General features: G+C 54.4%; 1 protein-coding gene across 3 annotated transcripts in view; it reads right to left on the minus strand.

Moving 5' to 3' along the window:
- CTIF (cap binding complex dependent translation initiation factor) overlaps positions 1-27,730 on the minus strand; it is a 263,218-nt gene that overhangs the window by 187,340 nt on the left and 48,148 nt on the right. For 2 of the 3 annotated variants that reach the window (XM_075533018.1, XM_075533016.1), the window contains exons 2-3: positions 22,057-22,266; positions 12,153-12,224 (exon numbers count right to left, since the gene is read on the minus strand). In XM_075533018.1, the coding sequence (XP_075389133.1) occupies positions 12,153-12,224; positions 22,057-22,236 (252 nt within the window). In that variant the 5' untranslated portion in view covers positions 22,237-22,266. The remainder of the gene's footprint in view (positions 1-12,152; positions 12,225-22,056; positions 22,267-27,730) is intronic. The other variant, XM_075533017.1, reaches the window with a different exon arrangement.

Raw genomic sequence — 27,730 nt, forward strand, 5'->3', positions numbered from 1 at the left:
GCCCACCCACCCACCCAGCAGAGGTACAGTTCAACTTGCTGCCAGGCCACCAGCAGCAGCCCAGTGGCAGGAGCTTCTTCCAGTCAGGGGCTCTGCAGGCTGGGTATACTGGAGAGTCCACAGGAGCTAAGTCAGGCCCTCTGCCCCATCAGACAGACTCAGAGCCTCTCTGTGACCGAGATGAGGTGAGCAATTGCATTTCCCAGCAGGACAGCGCCCCTAGAATGGGATTTCCACATGGTCCACTCCAAGGAGAGAATAGCTGGTTTATCCGGTTCTGACAGCCTGGTTTCTCTGCTCGTTTGCTAATAATCTCCTCCACGAGTTCTCCTGATGCCCCCACCCTGTCCTCATCCCTGCGGTCAGCCTCCACCAGCACACTGTTCATAAAGAACAGCATTTCCCCCAAAGGAAAGCTGAGCGGGCTTGGACGTGAGACTCAGGCATCCTCTGTATAGACATAACACGCAGTGTCCATCTGCCCACCAAACACACACACACACACACACACACACACACACACACACACACACACACACCCTACAGCAACACAATACATACCTGCCCCAAACGGGAAACCACAGGAAACCACCCATGAAGCACCATGGTCAGTGCCTAGGAACAGTTGGCTGGGTAACTAAACTGTGGACTTTCAGAGATGGGAAGACTGCAGGGAAGCAGGCATGGAGACGTCAACACTCCACAACACAAATCAGCCCCACTGACCCGTGTCCTTCTGCCCACTCCCGCTCTGTGCTGTCACCTCCTGGCTGGGTCCTCGGAGTCTCCCTACTGCTCACCTCAGGGACTCTTCTGAGGGGCTAACTCTATTGACATGGTTCTGAGTCCCCTGTCCCAGGACCCACTGCTTCTCAGAATCACCTCATCACTCACGGGCTCAGGCAGGGGCAGCTGAAGTGGAAAGAGCCCTGTCCTGCAGGGCAAGATATGACAAAATAGTAATTTATAAATTATCAAGGCTCATGAGGGAGGGGGAGCGGGGAGGGAGGGGAAAAAGAGGACCTGATGCCAAGGGCTTCAGTGGAGAACAAATGCTTTGGGAATGAAGAGGGCAATGAATGTACAGATGTGCTTTACACAACTGATGTATGTATGGATTGTGATAAGAGTTTTATGAGCCCCTAATAAAACGTTTTAAAAACAAAAAGCCTGTCCTGTCCAGGCTGCCATGTGCCTTTCATCCAGGTGTGACTCTGGCGAGGTTTCCCGGGGCACACTCATGTGAGCGTGTGCTGACAGTCCTGGGATGTGCATGGTTAGAGTGGACAGGGCAGGGGCAGCAGGAGACATCCCTCTCTCCCATTACTGGGAGAGTAGTGGATGAAGCCCCACCTGGAGGATCCTGCAGGATGCAGGTTGGTTCCCTGGCACCCCTGCCACTCTCGCATGAAGGGGCCTGGCGGTGTCCTGGTTAAGTGCTGAGCTGCTGTCAGGTCAGCGAGTGTGAGAGAGGAGGCTGAGGCTTTGTGCCCCAGTCTCAAGACCCACGGGGCTGGTTCTACTTGGCCCTAGGCAGTCGCCATGAGTCAGAATGACTGGAGGGCAGTGAGCCTGGCTATTGGCTTTCTGCCACTCAGAGGCAGCAGTGGCCAGTGGCCCTCTGCCCTGTGTCCACCAGGCCCCTAGCCAAAACCCAGGCAGCACACTGGGAGCTCTCTGCCCACCAGCCCATGAGCAGCCGGCCTCGATGGCACCAGAGGGAGACAGGCGGCCAGTGCCTGCTTTCCCGAGGCTCGCCATCCCAGTGGGTGGGTCCCCTGTTGGTGGAGACGTTGTCCAACCCCAGAGGATCAGGAGTAAGCCCCTCACATCACAGACAAAGCTCCCAGGAGGGTCCCCTTGACAGTGCAGGACACTTCGGTCCTTTCTACCCAAAGGCACCCCCCATCCCAAACTTCTCTGCTCAACCTCGGATCCACAACTCATATAAGCAGTGACCACCACAGTGGCCACCGTGGGGACCACAGGCCCCCTGATGTCACCCTTCCTCACAGGCCTATCTGCCCAGTTGGGGAGTTGTCAGGAAGGGGCGGAAGGGATGGAGGAAGATGGCAGGGAGTCAGGGGTCACGAGATGGCTTATGGGGAGAGGGTGCGTAGCTCAGAATGCCAGGGAAAGCTTCCTGGAAGCAAGGACAGCAGACTCCTGAGTGCCACTTGAACCTGCTCCTGTACTGCTCCTGCATCTGTATCTGAACCTGCTGCTGCTTCTGCACCTGCCCCAACATCTGTATCTGCACCTGCTCCTGGACCTGCACCTGCTTCTATACCTGCTCCTGCTTCTGCACCTGCTCTTGTACCTGCTCCCATAGTTCACGCTGGCTCCAACCAACCCTGTGGTCCCCCATGTGCACTAGCAGGCTAGCTCCTGAGTGGGGGTGGCCAGTGGGGGCAGGCAGCGATGGACACGAGAGATCCAAAGGGCAGCATTGGCCCAAGGTCATTGTTCAGAAGGTGGGAGGAGCAGGAAAGGAGTCTCAGACAGCAGCCCGGATCCCCAGTGGGATCGGCGAGATTACCTGATGGGGACTGCATTCGATGGCTGGAAACAAAAAGTCAATGACTTGCTGAATGAAAGACTAATTTGCTCTGTACACTTTCACCCGATTCACGGTAAAAGCTACAAAGGAAGGAAAAGAGGGAGGGAAGAGGGAGGAAGCTGCCCTGTGAGAGGATCAGACCAGTCCCAGGGGGACCAAGGAGGCGCAGAGAGCAGTCAAGAGGGGCAGGGTGCCCAGCCCAGGAAGAACAGTCCTGTTCTGGCCACAAAAGCCAACCCCAGATGTGATCAGCACCACGGACAGCACCAAGTGCTGGCCAACGAGGGGACCAAACACAGCAGAACTCCTAGCGACCCATGGGACAGAGCAGCCCTGCTTCCCACGGCTCCCAAGTTGTAGATCTGTGCTGGAACAGAACGCTGCCTCTGCCCCATAGATCAGGTTGGAGGGTTCAAACTGCTGACCAGGTGGTTAGTTAGCAGCCCAACAACGCCTTACCCCATGCACCAAACCGAACAAACTCACTGCCGTCAACTAGAAGCCAACTCCCAGCGGCCCTCCAGGACAGGTGGAACTGCCCCTGTGGGTTGCCAAGACTGCAACTCTTTACAGAAGCAGAAAGCCCGGGCTTTCTCCTGCAGAGGTGGTTTTGAACTGCTGACCTGGTGGATCGCAGCCCAACATGTATCCGCTACACCACAAAAAACAGACTGAACTCACTACCATTGTATTAGTCCGGGTTGACTAAAGAAACAAATTCATAGACACTCATGTATATAGAAAGAGCTTTGTATAAAAGACCAATTGTATATTGAGAAAACATCCCAGCTTTACTAGATCAAGTCCCTAAGTCTGATATTAGCCCGTATGTCCGATACCAATCTTTAAGTTCCTCTTCTGACTCATGAAACACATGCAATGGCGTCGAATGCAGGCAGATCACAGGCCAGTGGGTGGGAAGTCTTGTGGATCCAGTGGCGGTGTAAGCATCTCAGCGCTAACAGGGGTCTCTGCGTGGCTTCTCTGGCTCCATCAGCTTCTCTCCACGTGTCTTCTCCACAGGGATGTCTCACAGGGAGTGAGCCAAGAGAGCAAGAGTGTCTCCCGCCTCCCGGAATCCTCAGGAGAAGGTCATGCCCACACAGAGGCCTCATTGGCTATGATATACTTGACAGACTAGACTCCACCCCTTCACTCTTAATCCTCTCAAGCCCCAAGTTGACACCAGATGATGCAACTAGGACAGTGAGTGAAAGGCCAGGAAAGCTGCCCCCAGGACTTGTCTTCCATCATGAGGATGAACCCGCTCCTCTTCCTGGAGTATAAAGTCTGTCCTTCCAGGAACCGACCCTTCAGTCTGATGGTGCCCTTCGTTCTTCTTGTCCTCCAAACCCCAAAACATGGATGGAAGGCGACTGGAGTCCCCGAGGATGCCCTCTGTCGCTGTGCCGCCGTGTGAGCCAAGGAGGGCAGACTTCTTCAGGGAAGGACTGGAGAGATGGCAACACCGTCGGAAGGGCACAGACCTCGATGAGGGATGCGTTGGGAAGCAGGAGCTTCTCATTTGGATGCGTTTGCTGAACAAAGGTCTGTGATGTCGGGATGCTTTCAGAGTTGCCCTCCTCTGTATCTGTCTCCCAGCAGTTCTACGCCTCTGGAGACCCCAGGTTGAGACCCTGGCCTCTGCTCCCCCATCGGGAGTGAGCCAGCAGCCCTCGGCTCCTGGGTGCATGCTGAGCTCCAGCAGGTGCTCATGGAATACTGAGGTCACGGAGGGAGCGCCAGGAAGCTGTGTCGGACATCTCTAGGCAAGGAACCACGATTGCACGCGTGCTTACGCCTTTTAAATGGCACCCATCCAAATTACTGTAGAGAAAGCTTCCTAACCTTTTCCAAGGGTCAAAGGTAACTCCTGCATTTAAGATCCTCCTCTTTGGCCCTCCAGGCCAGGCAATACTGGCCCCGCCCTACCTGGCCTGCAGGTGTCAGAGCTGTCAGGGTGGGTGGTGGAATGGCGGCAGAATCAGGGAATTCCAGACAGGCTGCTGCTTTTGGAAGTTGCTCAGGCCTGGAATACAGGTTCACAGGCACACAGGACAGCCACCCTCACAGGCCTTCTCCAGAGGCTCAGGGACTCTCTGCAGTCCAGCCTGAACCTGGCAGAGGAGGCTCCCCACACCTAGGGTCTGGGGGCTTGGCATGCTCTCCTGAGAGCAGGAGAAGGATCTGGGCTTGGCATGCTCCCAGGGATCACAGCTGTCTGCTGGTACCCAGGAGTGTGGAGTGTGAGTCACTGGCCAGGACCCGAGGAGCTTTCCAGACACACCCACACCTTTCCCAGGGCTCCATGCAAACCGCCTGATAAAGGTGTACACCTCCCGTCCCGGCAAAGGCCGACAAGGGCTTCAGCCTGGAAGTTCTTCTCCAGGTCTAGTCAGAGGCGCTGCTGCTGCTGTTGGCATGGGAACTTCCGTGCACAGAGCTGCGGCCACCTTTCCTGTGCTCCCAGCATGCCTGCCTGCACGAGGCAGCACCGGGAAGTGTTTTCCTGCTCACACACCTGGCACATTCCTCTCAAGTCGCTCCAGGCAGCTGCCTCACAACGACAAGCTGGAGAGTGTCTCCCACGTCCTGGAGGAAACAGCTATGTCACCAGGCAGCCGCCACTTGCTCGTCAGTTTGCTGGGCTGTGGTGGCGTGTCTGTTGCTGGGATGTCAGAGCCTTCGTCGCTGGCCTCTCAAATGCCAGCAGGGTCCCCCCACCCCCCACTGAACAGGTCTCGGCAGAGCTTCTGGACTAGAACAGACGGTGACGAAGGGACAGGCTGCCGTCCACTTCTGAGGAGTGAGCCACTGCAGGACGCTGTCAGAGGCAATGCTCCGAGAGGAGGCCCGCAGGTTGGAAGGCACGCAGCAATATTAAGAGTGGGGAGGAGCTACCTTCCCCAAGCGGTGCCGCCCAGAACTAAACAGGTGCATTAAAGCCTCGGGACCTTCAACTGCTGATGGGGCGCACTCGAAATGAGAAGAGACAGCTGCAGACAGCTACTCACAGGGCAGGAACAGCTGCACACACCGATTCATAATTGGACTTTGGAATGTAGAAGCATGAATCTAGGAAAAGTGCGAAGTTGTTAGAAATGAAATGGAATACATGAAGCTCCATGCCCCCGGCACTCGTGAGCTGAAATGAGTGCTGGCCTTTCAGAATCTGACAGGCAGATGGTTTACTAGGTCAAGAGTGAGGCCACCTTCAAGAGGACTGGAGCCCCATTCATCATCAAAAAAGGACATTTCAGGATCGAGCTTGAAGTACAATGTCGTCTGTGATAGGATGATATCTCTCGGCATACAAGAAAATGCAAGTCTGTGTAGAAAAAAAAACGGTTGGAAACAGAGCGTGGTCGCAATAGTAAAATTCTACTTGACGTGATTGCAATATGGAATGATAAGCTATAGGCATGAAATCCCAACTAATAGAAAAAATGCAGTCAATACAACTATTATGCAAATGTACGCACAAACCACTAAAGCTAGAGATGAAGACGCTGAGTCACTGTACCAGTGTCTCCAGCCTGAAATTGATCGACGGGCTGATGCGTGGCTAGTGACGGCAATTGGACGGCAAGAGTTGGAAACAAAGAGGAAGAAATAGTGGCTAGCTAGAAAATATGTTAGATTCTGCAAGACCAACGACCTCATCACAAACACCTGTCTGCAACAGTGAAAGGCAACTGTACTTGTAGAGTTCCCCAGATGGAATACATCGAAATCAAATCGACTGCATCTGCGGGAAGGGAAGGCGGAGACGCTCACTAGTAGCTGCTGAAACCAGGCCAAGGGCTGACTCTGGTGCAGACCATCAATTGCTCATATTTAAGTTCAGACTGAAGTTGAGGACAATGTAAACAAGTCCGCAAGAGCCAAAATGCGACCCTGAATGTGTTACACGTGAATTCCAGGGCATCTCCAGAACACATTGAACACTACTGACAGAAGACCTGTTGAGCTGGGGGAGGACATCGAGAACGTCATTCATGGAGAGCAAAAACGTCCTTAAAAGCACAGGAAAGAAAGAGAAGATCAAAGCGACATTAGAAGAGACTCGGAAACCTGCTCTTCATTGTGAAGCAGCTAAGACAAATAGAGGAAACCCTGAAGTCACAGAGCTGGACAGAACATTTCGAAGGACAGCAGGAAAAAACAGTCAAATATGACAATGAAATGTGCCAAGACCAGAGTTAGAAACTCCAAAAGGAAGAACACACTCAGCTTATCTTAAATGGAAAGAACTCAAGAAAAATTTTCAAGCCTCAAGTTGCAACACTGGAAGATTCTACGGGCAAAATAATGAGTTGATGCAGGCAGCATCAAAAGGAGCTGAAAAGACTACAAAGTCACTGAGTCAAACAGAACTAGGAACTTTCCATCATTGCAAATGGGAGCAGGTAATTCAGAACCGGTGGTACTGTAAGAAGAAGTACAAACTGTGCTGAAAGCATGAACAAGAAAACCAGTCTCCAGGAATTGATGGAATATCAATGGAAATGTTTTAAGAAGCTGACAAAGCCCTGGAAGCATTCGCTTGCCTACGTTAAGAAATCTGGCAGACAGCTACCTACCTGGCCAACTAACTGGAAGAGATCCATTTTGTTATACCCATTCCAAAGAAAGGTGAACCAAGAGTGCACAAATTAGTCAACAGTATCACTGATATCACATGGAGTCAACTGTTGCTGAAGATCATCCAACCATGGTTGGAGCTGCACGTTCACAGGGAGCTGCCAGAGTTTCTGGCCGGACTCAGAAGAGGACTCGGGAACAAGGGATCTCATGGCTGATGTCGGGCAGATCTTGGCTGCAGGCAGAGAACACCAGGAAGGTCTGTATTTGTTTTATTGACTGAGTTAGTTTATTGTGCCAACCTGGCCGATAAACACATGTGGGGTTAATTGAAGGGTGGAGGGATAAATGGCTTGGTGAGCCTTGCCTTTCGAGTTCTCGGGTCTCTTGCTTTCTGATGGTCGGACCAGGGTGCAGCTGCCTTACCAGTTCCCTGCTTCAGCTGGCAAGGCTCACTTCCTGCAAACCATCCCTGAAGAGAAGGCACATGGACCTACCCTGATGCAGCCCTGGGTGCTGGAGCAGCCGTGTGGAGACCCAGCACTGAGATGCTTACATGCTCACTGATTTGGCTTTCCTCCCGCATCACTGTGTCTGTTTTGTGAGATAGAGGAGGACTTTGTGGATTGGTGTTGGACATATGGGTTAATAGGTTAATGTTGGGCTTGTGGGCTTGATGTGCACTTAACCTTTATATAAACTCTCTCGTATACATGAGTTTCTGTGGATTTGTTTCTCTAAAGTACCCAGACTCACACATTGACTATGCAGAGGAATTCAACTGTGTGGATCATAAGAAGCTACGGGCAGCCTTGAGGAGGATGGCAGTTCTAGAACACTTCCTTGTGCTCTTGTGGTACCTGTTCATGGAGCGAGGGCAGGTGTGTGAATGGACCCAGGGAACCCTGCCTGGTTTACATCAGGGAAGGAGTTCGGCCGGGTTGTATCGTCTCGCCCTACTGATTGAATCTGTATGCTGAGCAAATCATCAGAGACGCTGGATTCGATAAAGAAGAGCACAGCTTCAGGATCGAGGGAAGCATATTAACCACGCGTGACATGCACATGACACAACCTTGCTTGCTGACAGTGAGGAGGACTTGAAGCGCTTGCTGATGAAGGTCAAGGACGGCAGCCTTCAGTAAAGACGGCCTACCGTAAGGAGAACAAAAATCCTCACAACTGGACCAATCGGTCACATTGTATTCCACGGAGAGAAGATGAACGTTGTCAAGGGTTTCGCCTTGTTTGGATCTTTTCATGGAAGCTGCGGTCCTTGAATCCAAGGCTGTGCTGCCTTGAGCACGTCTGCGGCACAAGACCTCCCGAAAGCGTAGAAAGGCAAAGATGACTGAGGTGCGCCTGACCCAGGCCATGGTGTTTTCCATCGCCACCTATGCATGTGCGAGCTGGACACTGAATAAGGAGACTGAAGAAGAACAGGTGCTGTTGGCTTACATACAGTGCTGGGGAAGAATCTGGCACGTACTGGAAGAACAGACGAGTTTGTCTTGGAAGCAGGACAGCCAGAATGCTCCTTGGAAGCAAGACTGGTGAGACATCATCTCTTTGACTTAAGACAGGCTGTCGGGAGAGGCCAGTCCCTGGAGAAGGACCTCTGCTCAGTAAAGTCAAGGGCAGCAGAACAGAGGAAGGTCCTGGACAAGGTGGATGGACACAGGCGCTGCAACAATGGGCTCAAACCTAGGAGCGACTGTGAGCATGGCACAGGGCCAGGTGTTCTGTTCTGTTGTCCAGAGGGACGCTCTGAGTCGGAACCGACTGGACAGCAGCTAACACCAGCAGGCCTGCAGGCTACTCAGGTGTAGGAGGGGAATGCGAGGCTACCTAGGACTGTGTGTAGTCTCAACAGAAGGTCTTCGTACCTGGATATTCACCTTAGATGCAAAGAGAGCCACGGATGTCGTGGAGCATACAGGGGACAAAGTTACAAAAACTTCTTAGACATAATCAAATACCTGAGAGAAGAATCATTAAGCCCGGGGGCCCAGGATCATAGTTTCAGGCAACGCCCCACCCCACCCCCAACCACTCACTGCCACTGAATGGACACAGCAAACGCAGAGGGGACGCTGCATTGAAGGGTTGGCCATGCATGAGATCGGACTACGTGTGTTTGTGTCACTGCTGCCGGCACAATGGGTGGTAAGTGGTGTAACCTTCTTCACACTAAAACGTCCCAGCACCACAGAGCAACGGCTGTGAAGGACCCGTTCTTGGGAAAAGAGGCTGCGAGCTAAGCCCAGTCTCCCCATCTGCGAAGTCCCTCTGGCTTGTCGGCAGCCGGGGTGCGCTCGCCCCAAACTTCACGCTCTGGGCCCCCAACTCCCCTCGGAATGGATTCAGAGGCAGTAAGGTGCTTTTTTGCTAATGTGAGCTGACAAACAAACCTTGTGCCATGAGGAAACGTGTCCTGGTCAGCCGTCTCCCCGAACAATGAGGCAAACCTGGTATCCCAGAGCTGAGGCCAGACCACCTTCCCTCAGGGCAGTGACCCCAACCCTGGCTCCCAGCCAGGTGTCCCGCCTGTGACTTTAAAACCAGGTCACTTTCCCTGGCAGGGTGTGAGGCTCCTCCCTCCTCTGGGGAGGGCCTGGGGCCTGGATAAATGGCCCCTTTCAGCCTCCTGCTCCCCCTGTCTCTGCGGGATGAGGCATCAGCAGGAACAGCCAGTCAGAGGGGCAGGGGGGCGTTTGGAGGCCACTCGGGATGGATCCTGCTGGCCGGCTGCACAGCCCACAGGTAAACACCAGGAAAGAAGCGGGTGCCTGGCTGCCCCCACACCCCCCCAGCTGATTGGCCCAGGGGAAAATCACCACCCCTGCCAGGCACCCTGCAGGCCTGGGGCAGAAGTACCAGTCCTCAAGATGCCCCATGAGGCAAGCTCCGGAAGCACTGTGTGAAGAGGCTGGACAATCACACACGCTGTGTCTAACATACACGCACGCACGCACGCACGCACACACACATGCACGCACAAACTGGTTTCACTTAACACACACACAAACTGGTTTCACTTGGTTCCCACCCACTGCACCTCTACCAATGCCGCTTTCCACAAAGCGTCAGTGTACCGAGGCCCTGCGTGGCAGGCAAGTCCCCCACCGCCCTTTTCCCCCACAGCAGGGCCTCACCTCGCTCGCCTCTCTGTGGCTGTGTCTGGTCATTCTTGCACCAGTCCACACGTTTGCTTAAGACCATGGCACACATAATAGGCCGCCAACCGAACCAAACTCAACTGCCATCGAGTTGGCTCTGAGGGCTTTTGAGATTGTAGGTCTTGAGGGGAGCAGACAGCCTGGTGGTTCTGGGTGGTTTTGAAACCCTGACCTTGTGGTTAGCGGCCTAATGCCTTGCCCACAGTGCCGCCCCAAACCAAAACATCCCCACTGCGGTCTCGCCAATTCCGACTCCATGGAGTGCTTCGAGGGCTGTAAATCTCTAGGGGAGCTGACAGCCTCATCTTTCTACTGAGGAAGGCCTGGTGGTTTCGAACTGCTGACCCTGCAGTTAGCAGCCCATGGAGTACCCACTATGACACAGGCCTCCTTACAGAGCCACCAAAGCAAAACATAACAATTCTGACTCACAGACACCCTGTGGGACAGCAGTTCTCAACCTGTGGGTCGTTGCGACCCCTTTGGGGGTCAAATGACTCTTTCCCAGGAGTCACCTAAGACCACTGGAAGACACATAAGAACGTCACAATCTATAATTACATATTGTTTTGTGATTGATGACTATGCTTTAATTATGTTCAATTTGTAACAATGAAAATACATCCTGCATATCAGACAGTTACATGATGATTCATAACAGTAGCAAAATTACAGTTATGAAGTAGCAACGAAAATCATGTTATGATTGGGGGGGGTCACCACCACATGAGGAACTGTATGAAAGGGTCGCGGCATTAGGAGGTTGAGAACCATTGCTCTAGGATAAAGTAGAACTGCCCCTGTGGGTCCAAGACTGTAATCTTTACAGATTAGAAAACCTCAACTGTCCACCTAAGAGTGGCTGCTGGTTTTGAACTGCTAACCTCGCATCAGCAGTCCAACAGTGAATAATAACATACCAGTACTGACCCATTAGCTGTATGTAACAAACGCTCCATGGAAAGGCAAATGTCAATAATAGGAAACTGTCTGGCGGGGAGGGAGGCAGAGCCCTGGCAGCACGATGGGTTAGGGCCTGGGATAGTAACAGAAAGGCCAGGGGTTCAAACCCACCAGCTACTTCAGAGTAAAAAGATGTCTGCTCTGTAATATTGACCGTCTCAGAAAGCCTATGGGGCAGTTGAGCTCTGTCCTACAGGGTCATTATGAGTCAGAATACCTTGATGGCATTGGGTGGGGTTGGGGGAGGCAGGAGGGGGGCCCCTGGGGCTTCTCTGTATTTTACAATAATTCTATACAAGTGTTCGAAAAAAGTACAATCTCTTAAAAAATTAACGAATTGATATTCATTTTTAAATCCTACAGCCCCGTTAGGAGCCACGGTGGCGTGGTTGGTTATGCGTTGGGCTAACTATGAGGTTCGCAGTTCAAAACCACCAGCCACTCTTCGGGAGAAAGATGAGTCTTTCTACCCCTGTAGAGAGTTAAGTCTTGGGCAGTTCTATCCTGTCCGACAGGGCTGCTGTGAGTAGAACTGACCCAGTGGCAGTGAGCGGCATAGTCCATGTGGGGTCCTCCAGTCGGTCAGGCTGCTGTCGCGTAGGATTCAGGCAAGGACCTGGGCTGTTTCTGGATTTCTCCTATTATGAACCATGCCGATGCCTAGAGGAATCTGAGCGATCCAAGAGCCCTCCCATGGCCGGGGTCTTCAGCCCACACACCCTCGCCCATTCCCCTGCCTCCTTAACATTGCTCTCTGTCAGGGGCTGCTGTGTGCTGGCCCAGGCCCCAGGACGAAGGAGGCACGTGCCACCCCTCTGCCTCCCATCCCTCGCCCCCCCATGAAGAACAGGGGGCTGACTCCCTACCTGCTGTGGGGGGGCTCGCCCTCGGGAGAAGGAATAGCTGCCATCCAGCCGCTCGCTGCAGTCTGCCGTCCACTGTGGGAGGAAAGATGCTGTAAGTGACACCGGGACACAGGGAGCATCAATCGCACTCCACCGGCCTCCTTACCACTGGCTCTGCCACAGAGACCCCACAGGCCCCGACAGCTCCACACCCCAAATCCAGGTGACCTCGAGAGTTTGCAAAGTTGACATGGGGACCTTTGTCATCTATGAGACACTGTGCGGATCTAAGGCAGCAGTTGGCTATGACCCTGCCTCGGGGGTGTGTCACCTACACATGCAATGGTATTTCCATAACGGTGTTCAACATTCGCTACGTTTTGAACAGTGACCTTAACCTCCACTCCATGTGGCAGATAAGACACAGAGGGAGCCCAGACCATGAATATGCAGCACAATGGGTCAAACTGTTGGCAGTGGCTGGCTCCGGGCCAGAGCCATCCTGGCTTGAAAGACCTGGACTGGACACATCTCCTGGCCACGGGTCATCGGCACAGTACCCTAAAGTCCCACTGCCATCAAGCTTCTCTCGCCTCACTGTGACTCTAGGTAGGCTCTCTGGGGCTGTCCATCTTGATGGGAGCAGACAATTTTCCTCCCGCGGAACAGCTGGAGGGTTTGAACCATCAACCTTGCAGTGAGCAGTCTTATGCTTACTGGATAGCGCCACCAAGGGATGAGGACATAGGCTGGGTGCAGTGTCCTCTAGAACAGTGCTGTCCAGCCACACGTGTCATTTAAGCCAGAAAACCAAGTTCACTGCCATCAAGTCAATTCCACCTCCTAGCAACCCTGTAGGACAGGACAGGACCAGCCCCTGTGAGTTTCCGAGGCTGTAACTCTTGAGGGGAGTAGAAAGCCCACCTCTCTCCCGCAGAGGAGCTGGTGGCTTCCAAGTGCAGACCTGGCAGTGAGCAGCCCAGTGGGGAATGGTGAACAGAAACAGCTGAACTGTAATGCATCTGCCTATTGTATTTACTGCAATGCCACAGAGACCCCGTGTGCTCGCTTCGCCAGCCCGCCTTTGAACCCAGCTCTGTTGGGACTACCGCACTCCAAGTGCTCGCAGGGCAGATGGGACTGACCAGTGGCTACGGGACGGAACACCAGAGCGCTAGAGAAATGGCGACAAAACCAGGTGGTGCACCAGACCAGGCAAGTCACCCCTCGTAAGCCACTGCCTGCCCCTCCCTGTGCCATCTGCAGGGCTGGCCCCGTGGACTGAGACACCGGGCTCCTGTGTCAGCTGGCTGTAGCTGGGCTCAGCCATTGAGGGGCAGGATGCAGAGGGAAGCCGGGTGTCTCCCCCCTCTCTCTCTGCCTCAGGTGGCATCACCAGCTGTGCCTGGGCCTCCTTCCTGGCGCCAGCCCTTGCCAGACAAGCCTCCCACCACATGACTCTGACTCTGGGCTCTGGCAGCACCATCTCCTCCCTTGGTATCAAGGCCCAGAGGTAGCGATGGCAAACTTTGGGGGTTGGCTAGTGTCTCCATGCATTTATCTACTGGGAAATCAATTCCCCAGATTAAATTCCCTCTGCTAAGAAATTTTCAGTCTCAAAGTATCTCCTCCAAGATATTAATTACAAGGGGGAAATAGTAACTTTACAGTGGGGAATCTCATCAGGCACCATTGTCGCCAGGTGATCAAAATGAACATAGCAGCCATAAAACAGATTGGCGTCATACATTCCCTGGCGCTGTGCGCTGCGCGGCGGCACATCCTCCTGGGCCCATCGTACACACACTGCCTAAGAGAGCAGGGGCCATCGAGCTGATTCTGACTCATGTGTCAAGTAGGACTGTGTCCTGTGGAGTTTCCTATGAAGCAGACCACCAGGAGCTGGGTAGACTTTCCCTGCCAACCTTTGGGTTAGCAGCGGAGCCTGGCACCACCCACGCCGAGTCAGGGGAAAACACCAGACAATCCAAACGGAGAGACACTGTTAAAATGACCTCGTCACCACATCCTACAAAATCTTGGAAGTGTTCTTCAAACGTGCCAAGGTCATTAAAAGACAAGAGACCCGGCAAGGGTCACAGCCTGGAGGAGAGTCAGGTGGCAGGACTATCAAACAAAAATTGGTTCTTGGAACAGAAACAAGGGTACTGGGGGGGGAAATAAATCAAACTAAATTCACTCCGTTGAGTCCATTTTGACTCATCGTGACCCTACCAGACAGGGTGGAGCTGTCTCGGTTTCTGAGGCGGTAACGCTTGACAAGGGTAGAAAGCCTCATCTGTCTCCCGAGGGGCGGCTACTGGTTTCAAACTGTGAACCTTTCCGGTAGCAACCCAATGTGCAACCCACGCTGCCACCAGGACTCCTTGTGGACGGAATAGCAGTCCAGTTTCTAGTTCGCTGGTACTGTGTTTATGTCTTGGTTCTGATGACGGCACTCTGGCTGCATCCGTGGTTCATATTCGCTCGTGAAAGCTGGTGACAGATGGAGACAAACAACTGTGGCCGATCTTTGTGCCTTTGCTACAATTATTTCCCAAACAAAGTTCTATTTATGCACATATATGTATGTACATAGGTAGATAGGTAGGTAAATAGCTCAAGATAGCAATCTATCTATCTATCTATCTATCTATCTATCTATCTATCTATCTATCTATCTATCTATCTATCTATCATATAAGATACTGTAACTGTTAAGAAAACCCCATGGATCACAACAGGATATTGGTTAAGAGAGTGCTGGGAGGTGGGACCCCTGGCTGGGACCGTCCTAGATTATACACCGACCATCATCTATAAGTGCGCGCGCGCACACACACACACCACACACAAAACACACTCTCTCTTTCTCTAACCCCACACAAGCACCCTCACATCTGCATGCACCCTCACCCTCACACACCCCATAGCACCTCTCCATACCCCACAATTCCCCACACTTACGCTCCCCTGCTCTCACCCTGACCTCACAGACACACACCCCCTCGTAACCACCCACTCACCCTCACCCTTAGACTAACCAGCCATCTGAGGTCCAAAGAGCAGCAGGGCCAGGAGAGCAGGGGAGGACAGGCAGCAGGAGCAGAGGGTACGTGAAGGCACACTGAGCGATGGGATGGAGGCACTGAGCCACAACGCGTACGGGTCCTCGAATGAGGACCCTGCAGGAATGGAGGCCTGCATCGCATTCACAACGTGAAGCTGTTTGACGCCTCCGGGCGCTTTCCCAACCCTCAGAGCTCCGTGTCTGCCTTTCCCTGTCCTGGAACCCCAAACTTCCACACAACAGAAACTCAGACCTCTGCCTTCACAATGACCCTATAGAGCAGGAGAGAATGTCTCCTTAAGGCTTCTGAGATGGTAGCCTCGTCTGTCTCCCATGGAGCAGTCAGTGGGTTTGAACCTCTGGCCTTTTGGTTGGCAGTACAGTACTCGACCCATTATGCCGCCAGGGCTCCAAGCCTGGAATGCGCTTCCCTGGAGATCTCGTTCTCCCCCCCCCCCATTTCCAGTCTTTGCTCAGAGGTTCCCCCAAGGTGAGTCTCTGCCACGCCCAGCCTCACTCACACGCAGTCGCTTCTAGTCCTTGGGTGGCGCACATGAGGAAGCCCTTCACTAGCTGGCGGGTTGATGTTTTGAACCCACCCAGAGGCACCTGGGAAGACAGACCTAGCCACGCGCTGTTGCAAGGTCCCAGTGTTGACAACCTAAGGCTCAGCTCAGCGCTGCGCACCTGGGGTCGCCATGAGTCAGAATCCAGTGACCAGCAACCAACCCCACCTGACCAGCAAAGCCTGTTCTGGATTTGGCTGCTGTCTCTCTGTCTCCACCACAAAGCCTGCCCTGGGAGATTCTGCCTGTGATTTTCCCCGGAGCCTACACCACCAGCAGCAATCAGATTAAGAAATCCTCAACGGCATGGGAAACTCAAGGGGCTGCAAACTAACTTGACATGAGACTATCTCAATACGGCCATTCTGGAGAGCACTTCAGCAAACACTACTAACATAAGGGACCCAGGTAGTACAGTGGGTGGGGTTGGACTGCTAACGACAGGGTTGGCGGTTCAAATCCAACAGATGCTCTACGTGAGAACAGTGAGGCAGTTTGCTCCCGTCAAGATTCACCGCCTTGGAAATCCTATGGGGCAGTCCTACTCTGTCCTACAGGGTGTCTATAGGTTGGAATCAAGCCACAGGAGTGGGTTTTATGGAAATAAGGCCCATTTTGCAGCATCTGCCCTACAGAAATACATGACTCTGTGCAGGAGCCCTGTTCAGCCGTGTGCACTGGTGCATCATGCATCACGGGTAGAATTCAACTTGCCCATGTCAAAGTGCAGGGGTGGAGTCCAACCTATCACTGGCGCCATAGCCTGATGACCCCTCCTGAGGGGTGTGGCCTAGATGAAACACAGACCCTGGGAACTTCTTCCTCTCTCTGGCTCTTTGCCTTCCATCCTGCTGGGGCTCTGTGCCTTTCTCCAGGGTGGGGCAGCTCCATTTGGTGGATGCACTGCCACGTTCCCACTGACCTGGGATCCACGTGACTCTACACCCAGCGGCCTAGGAGCTCCCTGCTTCCCACTTCACTTTTCTGCGCCGCTACGTGACTGAAGTTGGACTGGGCTTGGATGCCTTCTTAATAGGAAGTTCCTTCTTCCACATCCACGAGTGTCTCTGGGTTTCCTTCTCGGGACAGCCCAGCCCGGCACAGCCCTTCGTGGGCGAATGGTTAAGTAAAAGCGGTCATCCATTCCAGGAGCCCCGGCAGCCACTGTGCATGACAAAGAGGAGACCATTTGCTCCTGTGCAGATTTAGAGCCTTGGAAATATTACAGACTGGGAGGCTAGGAGTGGCAATCCACTGGATGAACATGTGTTTTTTGTTTGCTTTGGTTTGTTTTTAATCCATACTGCGGAGTACTGCGCAGCCGTACAATCCTGCAAGGATCCCTAGGGCGTGTGGTTAGATGAGAAATGCAAGTTATTGACTTAACTAGCAAAAAAAAAAAGTCTGCCTTGAGCATTACGCTCTTTTAAGAACTATTTCTATGGAAGCAAAGTGACCACAGCAGCTTGAAAGGTTAGATGGGAACCTGGAGGGTGGGGGTGGGGTTAGTTTAGGTTAATGGGCGAGGAAGAGAGGAAAACATGCTAGCAGGAGACACCGGCCCAGTCCGCAGCCTGTCATCCACACACCTGCATGTCACTGTGCATTTTAAACGAGGACTTCCAAGGGCCTCACAGGGCCCAAAAGGAACCATGGGAAGGTAGCTCCGTCCTCATGGGCCTTTAGGTGACAGTTAACAAGGCTTTACTGGAAAATGGGCCTTCATGAAATTGTCCACCCTTCACAATATTCCACAATGTTCTATCCTGAGAGACCAGAGCAGGGGACAACTGGCTGTAGGACGGGGTAAAGGGAGAGGGATACCCCTCTACTCTGCTCTCAACTCCAACTGTCAGAACCACATGGGGGGGGGGCTTTCAAAAATGCCAGTGCCCAGGCCTCTTTCCATCCCAGTGACTCTTAGGTGGGTAGGAGGGATACAGAAATAAGTCTCAAAAAAAATTCTCCCTCTGCAAACAAACAACCAAACAAACAAAACACCTCCCTTCCATCAAGTCAACTCATAGCAACCCCAGAGGGTGGGACAATGCCCCTGTAGGCTTCTGAGACTGTAACTCTTCACGAGAGCTGAAAGCCTCATCTTTCTCCCGTGGAGCGACTCATGGTTCCGAACTGCTAACTCTGTGGTTAGGGACCCAACACATAACCAAGATACCACCAGGGGCCTAGCAAAGCTGCCCAGGTGACGCAAACAGGCAGCGAGAGTTGCAAACTCTGCTTTGAGGCCTGACGACCTACGAGCTTGCTAACATCACCAAACCCACCAACCGCACAGGCCAAACATCTGTCCACTTACAGTATTCCAATCTAACGCCAGTGCGACTTGGGAGTCTTAGTCTCCTTTCATGGAGTATGTAGATGAGATGGCTTCGAGAAATTCATGGGAAAATCCTATTATCTTTTCGTTCCATATTTTCCACGTAGTTTTTGAAGCCCTTCCCTATATGTCTATACACACTACCCAGTACCCCGTCAGCCACATGCAGCAGGAACTGGTCTGACCACTGGTCTTGAATGAGGTTGGCCACAGCTGCCCCCTCCTCTGGAGTCTGCCAGTGGGTTTGTGGGTGGGTAGGCAAGCCGGGGTGGGGGCTGGGATCGAAACGCCTCTCCTCAGCTGCATGTGCCTGCATTCTTCCAGGGACTTCGAGAATGCCGGGCATCTAAAGAATGCAGCCAGATGTTATAAGTGGCCATGTTTCCACAATCCCCTTCACTGTGAAAAGCAGAGAAGCCCTTCCAGAACCCTGTCTCACCCAGCCACCCAGCTGTGGGCACGATGGGTGATCGGCTCAAGCCATCAGGCGCTGGGGTGCAGGAAGCAAGAGTTGGGCTACAGGGCTCAGGCTGAGGTGCCCACCCTGCCTCTCAGCCTGCTAGGAGCTGGGCGGGCCACACAGGAAAACTAGAGGTGCTGGGAAGGCCTTTCCAAGATCCTCTCCCCAGGCTGTGCTGGCAACAGTCATCCCACTGCTAGCAAAGCATCCCTCTGGGGCGGAGCTTCACAGCTTCCTGGGGCGGAACCTTTAAAAGAGGCCTTCCTGGAGATGGCTGGATCCTGACTCATGAGGGACATGGGCCGGCCCATGTGCCAGGTTGCCTGGCAGCCGCCTGGGACTGCCTGGTTCACTTAGACCCTCCCCTTCCTCCTTGGCAGAGACAACATGATGAGTTTAATTGGCCTCAGAAGTTTCCAGTCTATTCTGATACTCCAGGTCAAGCTATTGTTATTTATACAACAGAAACAACCAACCCAAACCACTGCTGTTGAGCTGATTCCAACTCGTAGCGACCCAACAGAACAGAGTAGAACTGTTCCTTAAGGTTTCCCAGACTAGACATCTTTGTGGAAGTAGACAGCCTCATCTTTTCTCTTACAGAGCAGCTGTAAGATTTGAACCAACGACCTTGAAGTTAAAGCCCAGCATCAACCCCATTGTGCTCCACTAGAAAACCCAAAACCAATCTCGATGCTATTGAATTGATTCCGCCTCATAGCAAGCCTCTAGGGCAGCGTAGTCGCCCCTGTGGGTTTCGAGGAGCACATTTTTTTACGGGAGCAGAAAGCTTCATCTTTCTCCCTCGGGCAGCTGGTGGTGTCTAACTGCTGGCCTTTCAGTTAGCAGCCAGTCTTGTAACCCCCCTGTGCTACTTCACAATCCACATCCAGGGCCACACCCCACAGAGGGACTCTCAGCCCTCCTCCCTGGCAGACCCTTGTAGTGGCTCCTGCTTCCTTCTCCGGGGCCTTTCTTCCTTCCAAGGTGATTTCCACAGAGATGCTACTACCCATCATCCCTTGGACCCACCTCCCATCTACACTACCCAGCATTCCTCTGACCCATCTCTATTTACACAACCCAGCATCCCTGACCCACCTGTCTATACTACCCAGCATCTCTCTGACCCACCTCCGTCTACACTATCCAGCATCTCTCTGACCCACCTCCCATCTACACTACCCAGCATTTCTGACCAACCTCCATCTACACTACCCAGCATCTCTCTGACCCATCTCTATTTACACAACCCAGTATCCCTGACCCACCTGTCTATACTACCCAGCATCTCTCTGACCCACCTCCGTCTACACTACCCAGCATCCCTCTAACCCACGTCTGTCTGTACCAATCAGCATCTCTGACCCACCTCTATCTACACTACTCAGCATCCCTCTGACCCACCTCCGTCTACACTATCCAGCATCTCTCTGACCCACCTCTGTCTACACTACCCCCAATCCATCTGACTCATCACCTGTAGTGCCCCCTTCCTGACTCTGCTCCAATCACACTGGCCTAGAACTGGACCCACCCCAGGCCTCGGCACACGCTGTTCCCTCTGCCCAGGATGCCCCTCGCTGCTCCACCAAGCCTCGCCTGGGTATCTGCATGGCTCACCCCTTCACCATGTAACCTCAGGGTCCCTGTCTACCCCTCCCTGACCTTGTTCTCTTGCTTTCTCACCATGGTGCTTACCACCCACCCAGAACCTAAGTGAACAAAGGCAGGGCGCTCTGTCTCTCTTTCTCAGCCCTGGATGCCCCGCCCTGGAACAGCACAGTACGGAGCTCTGAGGGACTGCCGTTCGATGCACTCTTGTCAGTAGGGTCATGAACACATTCCAGGGCTTCATTCACAGCAGCTTGGGACCTTCAAGGGCACTAATGAGAGGGTAGAATACATTTCCATTTTCCCCTGGGGCCTGCCTTCTCTTTCTCCCCCTAACCCTCTGCCCCCCACCATGGGAGTAAGGTGACCGCTGTGTCTTCAGGGTTTCTCACAATGGCGCTGGTCTTCTTCCCCACCCCCACCCTCAGAGCAGGTAAGGCCATTTCTGGCCAGCTTTCCACCAGAGCTGGGCACCCAAGTGGCTCACCCCACATGTCAGACAGATGAGCCCGGGATGGAGGTGGGACAGCAAGTATGAGCGGTGGACCCATGGGACTTGACCAAGCCAGAGAAGGGTCCCTTGGGTGGCCCTTATGAACAGACATCTGTTTTCCTGCTCATTTTGGACCTCTTTTCTCCATTACAGGAGCCCTGGTGGAGAAGCGGTTTTGCGCAATGTTGCTAACCACAAGGTCAGCGGTTTGAAACCAACAGTGGCTCCGAGGGAGAAAGACAGGGCTGTTTATTCTCTGAAAGGGTTACCATCTCAGAAACCCATAGGGCAGTTCTACCCTGTTCTATAGGGTCGCTATGCGTTGGCATTGAGTTGATGGCACTGTTTGGCTTTAAGCTTTTTGGAACAAAAAACTTATGCCCTGGTGGCATCGTGGTTACCAATTGGGCTGCAGCGAACCCCCAAAGCACCAGCCACTCACCGGAGAAAGATGGGGCTTTCTGCTCCAGTAAACGGCTACAGTCTCGGAAACCCATAGGATTGCTAGGAGCCCGAGTGGACCTGATGGCCGTGGGCTTATCTCTGGTGCCCTCCCAACGTCTCCGAGGGACCATTTGCCAGAGATACACAGAATAAGCCTCCGCAACCTTGAGATATTTCCCCAAGGTCATATAGGCAGCTTGAAACGAATCTGGAGCCAGTTCTTGAGCAAATACCTCCTGAAGGCTCACAGTGTTTGGCGAAGGGACATCCGATCTGGTCCTTGTCCTTGTTCAGACTCAAGACTTCCAAATCTTGGCCCGTAATTGTCAAAGGGTCTGCCTTTCCCCCAAGGCCAATGCTGCCTCAGATGGACCCTGGGAGGGCGGGTGAAGACAGAGACCCACCCCAGATTTCAGCCAAAATGCCCAAGCCTCAATCCGCTAGCTACACCTGGTGTCGGGGTAAGTTGGACTGCTTTGGGGCTCAGTCACCACCTGCATTTGAAGGCGAGGCAAATGCACCAATAAGCTGCTCTGGAACCAGGAACCTTCAAGACTGTGCTCAGTGTGGGCGAGCCCATGCACAACTGGATCGAATTACTCTAGACCCATTGGCTTTTCCTTGGCTGATTTCTCAGATGAAGGTCACCAGACCTTTCTTCCTAGTCTTAGTCTGAACCCTAGGCTGATGCAAGTCCAGCGACAGAGCAACACACAAGCCTCCTCTACGCTCAATAATGATGTGTTTGGGTGGGGGGCGGCAGAGGGGCCATGTGCGCACAACCCAGGAAGCCTCGCCTGCACGATTCTGGGGGCTCTGCTGGGCGGCCTAGCCACCCCACCCCTTGGCCATCCAGGGCCGGATGACTAGAGGCACCTGGAACCAGAGTCCCACGCCACCCCCACCCCCACCCCCGTGCTCCGGGTCCTCTTCCACTCACCTGGGAGATGTGGGACGGCGTCTTCTCGCTCTCGCCGTCGCCCTCCGTCTTGTCAGCCAGCAGCCCCTGCACCTGGTACTCGAGCACGTAGCTGTCGATGAAGCGCTCCAGCTCCTCAATCTCCTGGGAGCGGCTGCTGCCCGCCTCGGAGGAGGCAGACGCCGCGGAGGAGTTCTCCATCACTGCCGCTAGGGCGCCTGGGACGGGCTGCTGGAAGAGAACAGACACGCCCCCTGAGTGAGACACTGCCACTGCGGAGAGGTGGGGGACAGGGGCGGGGTCTCCCACGTGTCCACGCCCCTCCTCCTGGGAAGGAGGCGGGCCACAGGCTCATCCTTGGTGTACCCACGGAGCTGGAATGCCCGCTGTGCCCGGAGGGAAACTGAGGCCCAGAGGGACGGTAGGTGCCGGAACGTGCCTAAAGGGCAGACAAAGCAACGTGTGGCCACGCTGGGCATTCTTGAGGTCCACTAAGATGGGGAGGTTATTTGGGTGGACCTGGTCCGATCGTAAGAACCCTTTAGATCTGAGCCAGCCTGGAGATCTGAGATGAGGACGCTGGAGGTGGGAAGATGCGGAGCATCGCTGCTGGCTTGGAGATGGAGGAGGCCACGTGGCAAGGGGTGTGGCTGCCTCTGGGAGCTGAGAGCAAGCCCTTGTCCACAATCCACAGACAAGTGAGATCTACAGCCCCACCACTGTCGGTAAATTCTGCCAGCAAGTCTGAGATGGGAAGCCCATCCCCCCCAGGGCGTCCCAGACAAGGCCTCAGTGTGGCCAACACCTTGATCTCAGCCTAGCGACCCACTTCGCCTGACCTGCAGAACTGTGAGATCCTAAGGGCATTGCTTTCAGTGGCCAGGTGTGTACTGATGTGCGACAGGACCACAGAAACAAATCCCCGTGTTCTTCACTGCCTCTACGCCCTCACTCAGCAGGCACGCGCCCCTGCCCTCCCCACCAAATCCACAGGCCCCTACACCAAGACTGGGCCCAGGGTTAAAGGCTGTTCCTCTGGTTCAACAGTGGGCTGACAGCGAAAAGGGAGGCCCGAGGGGGTCCCAACGGCTAACCAAAAGTCTAGGTCTGAGTCCACCCCAGACCAATCTTATTCTCATGGGCCTGGCTCAGAACATCCCTACAGGCTCTGAGCCAAGGACTACCCCACAGGGTTTCCCCACTCATCTTAATGCAAGCAGACTGCCACAGCTTTCTCCCGCAGGCCACTGGATGGGTTTGAACCACCAACCTTTTGAGTGGTCGCTTGCCCGCTGCCCCACCAGGGCTCCTACGGGTGGGCTCGTAACACGTTGGCTCCGACTAGATGGAAACTGATTCAATAGGGTAAAAGATTCCCCAGCCTTGGCACATGGGTGTGGTAACCGGGACAGCTCAAGTTCACTGAGCCAGGCACTCCTCGATCTGCATGGACCTGCTCTTCCCCCTCCCCAACACACACACACACACACACACACACCCACACACACACCACCCCTGTGAAACACCCAGGGTCATGCTTCTTAGAAGGTGCCCTGGTGGTGCCGTGAGTTTGGCACGGGGCTGCCCAGCACGAGGTCAGCATTTTAAACCCAGCAGCTGCACCTGGGGAGAAAGATGTGGCTCCCTGCTCCCTTAAGATTGACAGCCCAACAAACCCTGTGCAGGGGTGACCTCGTGGGCAGCAGGTAGGATACTGCTTAGAAGAGAAAGCAGGGGGTGCTGGGATCCATAGCCTGCCCAAGTTCACACAGCAAGTTCCACTTCTAACTACTTCCTCCAGCCTCTCCTGCTCCTCCCTCCGGCCAGGCTGCGGGGCGCTGAGGGCAGGCCTAGGCAGGTGGCGGATGGGTGTGAGAAGGGCAGTGTCCAGGAAAGGCTGGAAGGAGCCACCTGATAGCCGTGTCCAATGTTCCTGGAAGACATGAAAGCTTATCAAAGGCCCACTGGGCAGGTGCAGCCAGACGCCGGGTGGCAGGGACTCACCCGGAACCATTGCCAGGAGGATCACAAGCCATGCTCTGCCTCGGCCCTGCTCTGATGAGGACCACACAGTCGTCCTGGCAGAAGCCAGGGGTACGGAGAGCCACCTCAACCCAGAGAGGCAGAGAGGCCTCCCCTCCCCTCGCTGGCTGCCAGTCTGTGTCCTCATTCACACCCTCCCGGCCCTCCTCCTCCTCCACTCACTGCTGCTGCCCCATAAGAGCCTCGCCCTGTAACCTGACAGCCCCTCACCTCAGCTGCCCTGGGTGCTGAGGCCCAGGTTCCACTGACACATGCCCTGACACACCTGCTATGGCCCACCTGGCACTCAGTCACTGAACCACCCAAAAAATGTTCCAGAATGAGTCTCACTCAGAGGACCGAGTGCCTAGACAGCCCATCTCCTCAGCTGGAGGGGGTGTTCACTCAGCCCTGGCCCAGCGACCCCTCCCCGCCATGCTCCTGGCTCAAGAGACATGAGGAGCAGGGTAGAAGCCCGGTGGCTATGGAGACACAGGGCTCAGGAGCACTTCCTCAAGGCTGGTTTCACTCCATCGTAGCTGCACTCAGAGTGTCCCCTCTCGTCCCAGTGGCTTGTCACAGAGAGAGCTAGTTGGGGAGATCCCAGACAGCTGGGCTTCGGGCAGAGCGAGAGAGGAGAAGCGCTTCCATTTTCAAGAGCAGTGAACGTGAGGGAGGGCGGAGGATGGAAGAGAAGGGACACGGGCAGCAGCAGCAGGACACACACTGGACGATGGACTCAGCGCCATCCTCCCTCCCCTCCCTGCTCCATCGACTCCTCCCAGCCAGGTGACAGATGAGGAGGGAGGGGCCCTGAAGGGACAGGCAGTCCCAAGGCTGCAGGTGGGAGGCCTGAGGGCCACAGGGCTGTGCCTGAGGCAGAGGAGCGGGGCAGGCGCTGGTGAGCTCCATTGCCTCAACTTCCCAGAGAAGTCAGACAACTGGGCACAGCGAACCCAGGCACATTTCTCACTGCCTGTGCCTGCTGGCGCAGCAGTCTCAGCACCAGGCTGTGAGCCCAAAGCTTGCCAGTTCGGACCCACCCGTGGCCCCACAAGAGAAAGGTGTGGCAGCCTACCCCAGAGGCTGACAGCCTTGGGAACTCAGTGGAGCCCTTGTGCTCCCTCCTGTAGGGCCGCTAACAGCTGGCAGCCACCCCAGGGCAGGGGCTTGGCTGGGGGCAGCGGGTAAAGGGGAGGAGTCTCTGGGTGGCACAGTTCCAGGCACAGAAGTGATACTGAAAAGGCTGGATGCCCAAGTCTCCCCAGAAGTGCCTCCAAAGAAAGGCCTGGCAGTCCCCTTCTGATCAATCACAGTTCTACGATGCCCTGCACATGGGGCCACCAGGGCGCTGAATGGACCAGAGAGCAACTTTGTTCTTTGTTGTTTTCCTGGTGACAGGAAAAGCCTGTGCTCCCCACCCAGCGCTGCAACCACTGAATGGAGTTCACCCCAGCTCCCCCAAGTTCAATGGAACCCCAGTTTCTCTTTGTCACTGTAGCCCAGTGAGCAAGCGTGACTGGCTCTTTTAGGCTAGGAATCTCTAGTTCTTTGTGGGGGGGGGAGGGGGGAGGGGAGGCACCTTTCCCACCATAGTGGTCCCACCCAATAACCTGGTCCCACACAAGCCCCTCCCATGGCCAGCTGGCCACCGAGTGGGGTGGCTCCCTCAAAGCCAGTGCTCTGGGAGGGGCTCTCGCTGACACTCCTGCGTGGGCCGTCTGCCTGCCTGCCTGCCTGCTCAGCCCACTGGCCTTGAGCCGGCTGGACTCCCGGCAGAGCTGCAGGACTGCAGGACTCCTCCGGAGGGAAGGCCAGGCTGACCTCTTTGTGGCCCTGAGCTAGAGACAATAGGCTGGAGCCACCCCAGCAGCCTCAGCAGCCTTTCCCGCCCCCAGTGACAAATGGAATTAGCAGCTGCCTACGAATGCAGCCAATCCCTTTAAGAGCAGCCCAGCATTAAAGGGATTACCTCGCCCTCCCAGCGAGGTGGGGGTGGGGGTGGGAATGTGCAAAGGAGCCCCGTGCTCTGCTTCAAGCAGTTCACACCCAGGAAACCCATCACCCACCCTCGACCTCCCAGGCTCCCCCCGCCCCCCCGCCCCCCCCCCCGTGGCTCTCCTTGAAGTCTTCTGCTGCGACCAAAAGGACCTGCACCCACCAGTTCCTCCTCCTCAGGAGGACTAGGTGACCCCTGCTTCTGCCAGATGAACGGTCTGGGAAGCCCGCTGGGGCGTCCTACTCAACCCTGCAGGGCCAGCCCAGTGGCACTGTGGGTGGGACGCAGATGGAGGCAGCACCTGGACCCCAGACCGCTACCTGCCCTGTTGCCTTTCTTTTTGTGACGGTTTTATTGGCACTTCCTCCACGTGCAGCTCAATAGTTCAGTCCTGTCCGGAGGAGTTGCCCAATCTTTACCACAGTTCATTTCCGAACATTTTCTTCTTCCTCGGACTCACTGTTATTCATGGAATTCTTTTTTTCAATTTTGGCCAAAAATCGACACAACAAAGCGTAACCCAGTTCAACAAGTCAGTGCTGTTGACTCTTCGTGGTGTACAGCCATTGTCGATCTCCCTCTCCAAACTCTTCCACCACCATTCGCACAGACTCTTCCTCTGTCCCCGGTGGTAACCATTGGTCAAGTTTGGGTTCACTTTTGAGAAGTTTTCTTGCTATACTATTCACAGACCATACACTTCCAGAGTTAAATGGCCTTTTGAAAGCGTTGCATGCACATCATCACACGCAGTTCTAATGCTTCCCCTCCCCCTCATAGTCATTGATTGCTCCTCAATCCCCCCTCCTGTCTCCGATAAACCACTGCATCAGTTACTGTCTCCATGCAGCCACACCGCTGTGCTTCCTACACTGGGAAACCTAACAGAAACAATAAAAAGCACAACCAAAGTGAACACATAAGAAAACAGCAACAATAATAATATGAATATTCCAAAACAAATCCAAACTCACTGCCATCGAGCCGGTTCTGACTCATGGTGGCCCTAAAGGACAGAAGTGCCCCTGTGGGTCTTCGTGGGAGTAGAAAGCCTTTCTCCTGGGTGGTTTTGAACTGCTGACCTTGTAATCAACAGCCTAACACGTAGCCCGCTAGGCCGCCAGAGCTCCTGGTGGGTGACTGAGAGCATGTAAATAAGATATAGAGAATTCTAACTTGGGGATTGGTCCGTTTTACCATTGCCCTGGGGATGAGTGAGCTACCGCAGGCACAGGAATCCACAACCATCCAAAAGAACGAAGAGCCACCAGGGGAGAGGGTGCGAGGTCCCTGCCTGAAGGGGTGGAGGCACGGGAGGCCGCAGCACTGAGACCGGAGAAGAACAGAGGAGTCATGCCAAGATTGTGAGGCAGAGGGACAGGAAGGCTTCCTTCCTGGGAGCAGACGGACCTCAGCGATAACACAGCCTCTGGGAAGACTCTGGGAGATCCAGCCCTAATCCCAGAGCCTCCTGTGTTCAGACTGTCCTACCCTCCAGGCCCAGAGACCCACAGGCTTCCCAGAGACAGGGCAGGGCTCTCCCTGAGGAATCCCGACTCTAGCTGGGGGCATTGCCCACGGGTTGTAGCATCTTGAGAGCCCCACGGCCCTGTGGTAGGAACCAGTGAAATGCTGAGCGCTCCCTCCAGCTTGCACTATGATAAGGAAGCAGCT

Source organism: Tenrec ecaudatus, chromosome 15, assembly GCF_050624435.1.
Source record: "Tenrec ecaudatus isolate mTenEca1 chromosome 15, mTenEca1.hap1, whole genome shotgun sequence".
NCBI classification, from domain to species: domain Eukaryota; kingdom Metazoa; phylum Chordata; class Mammalia; order Afrosoricida; family Tenrecidae; genus Tenrec; species Tenrec ecaudatus.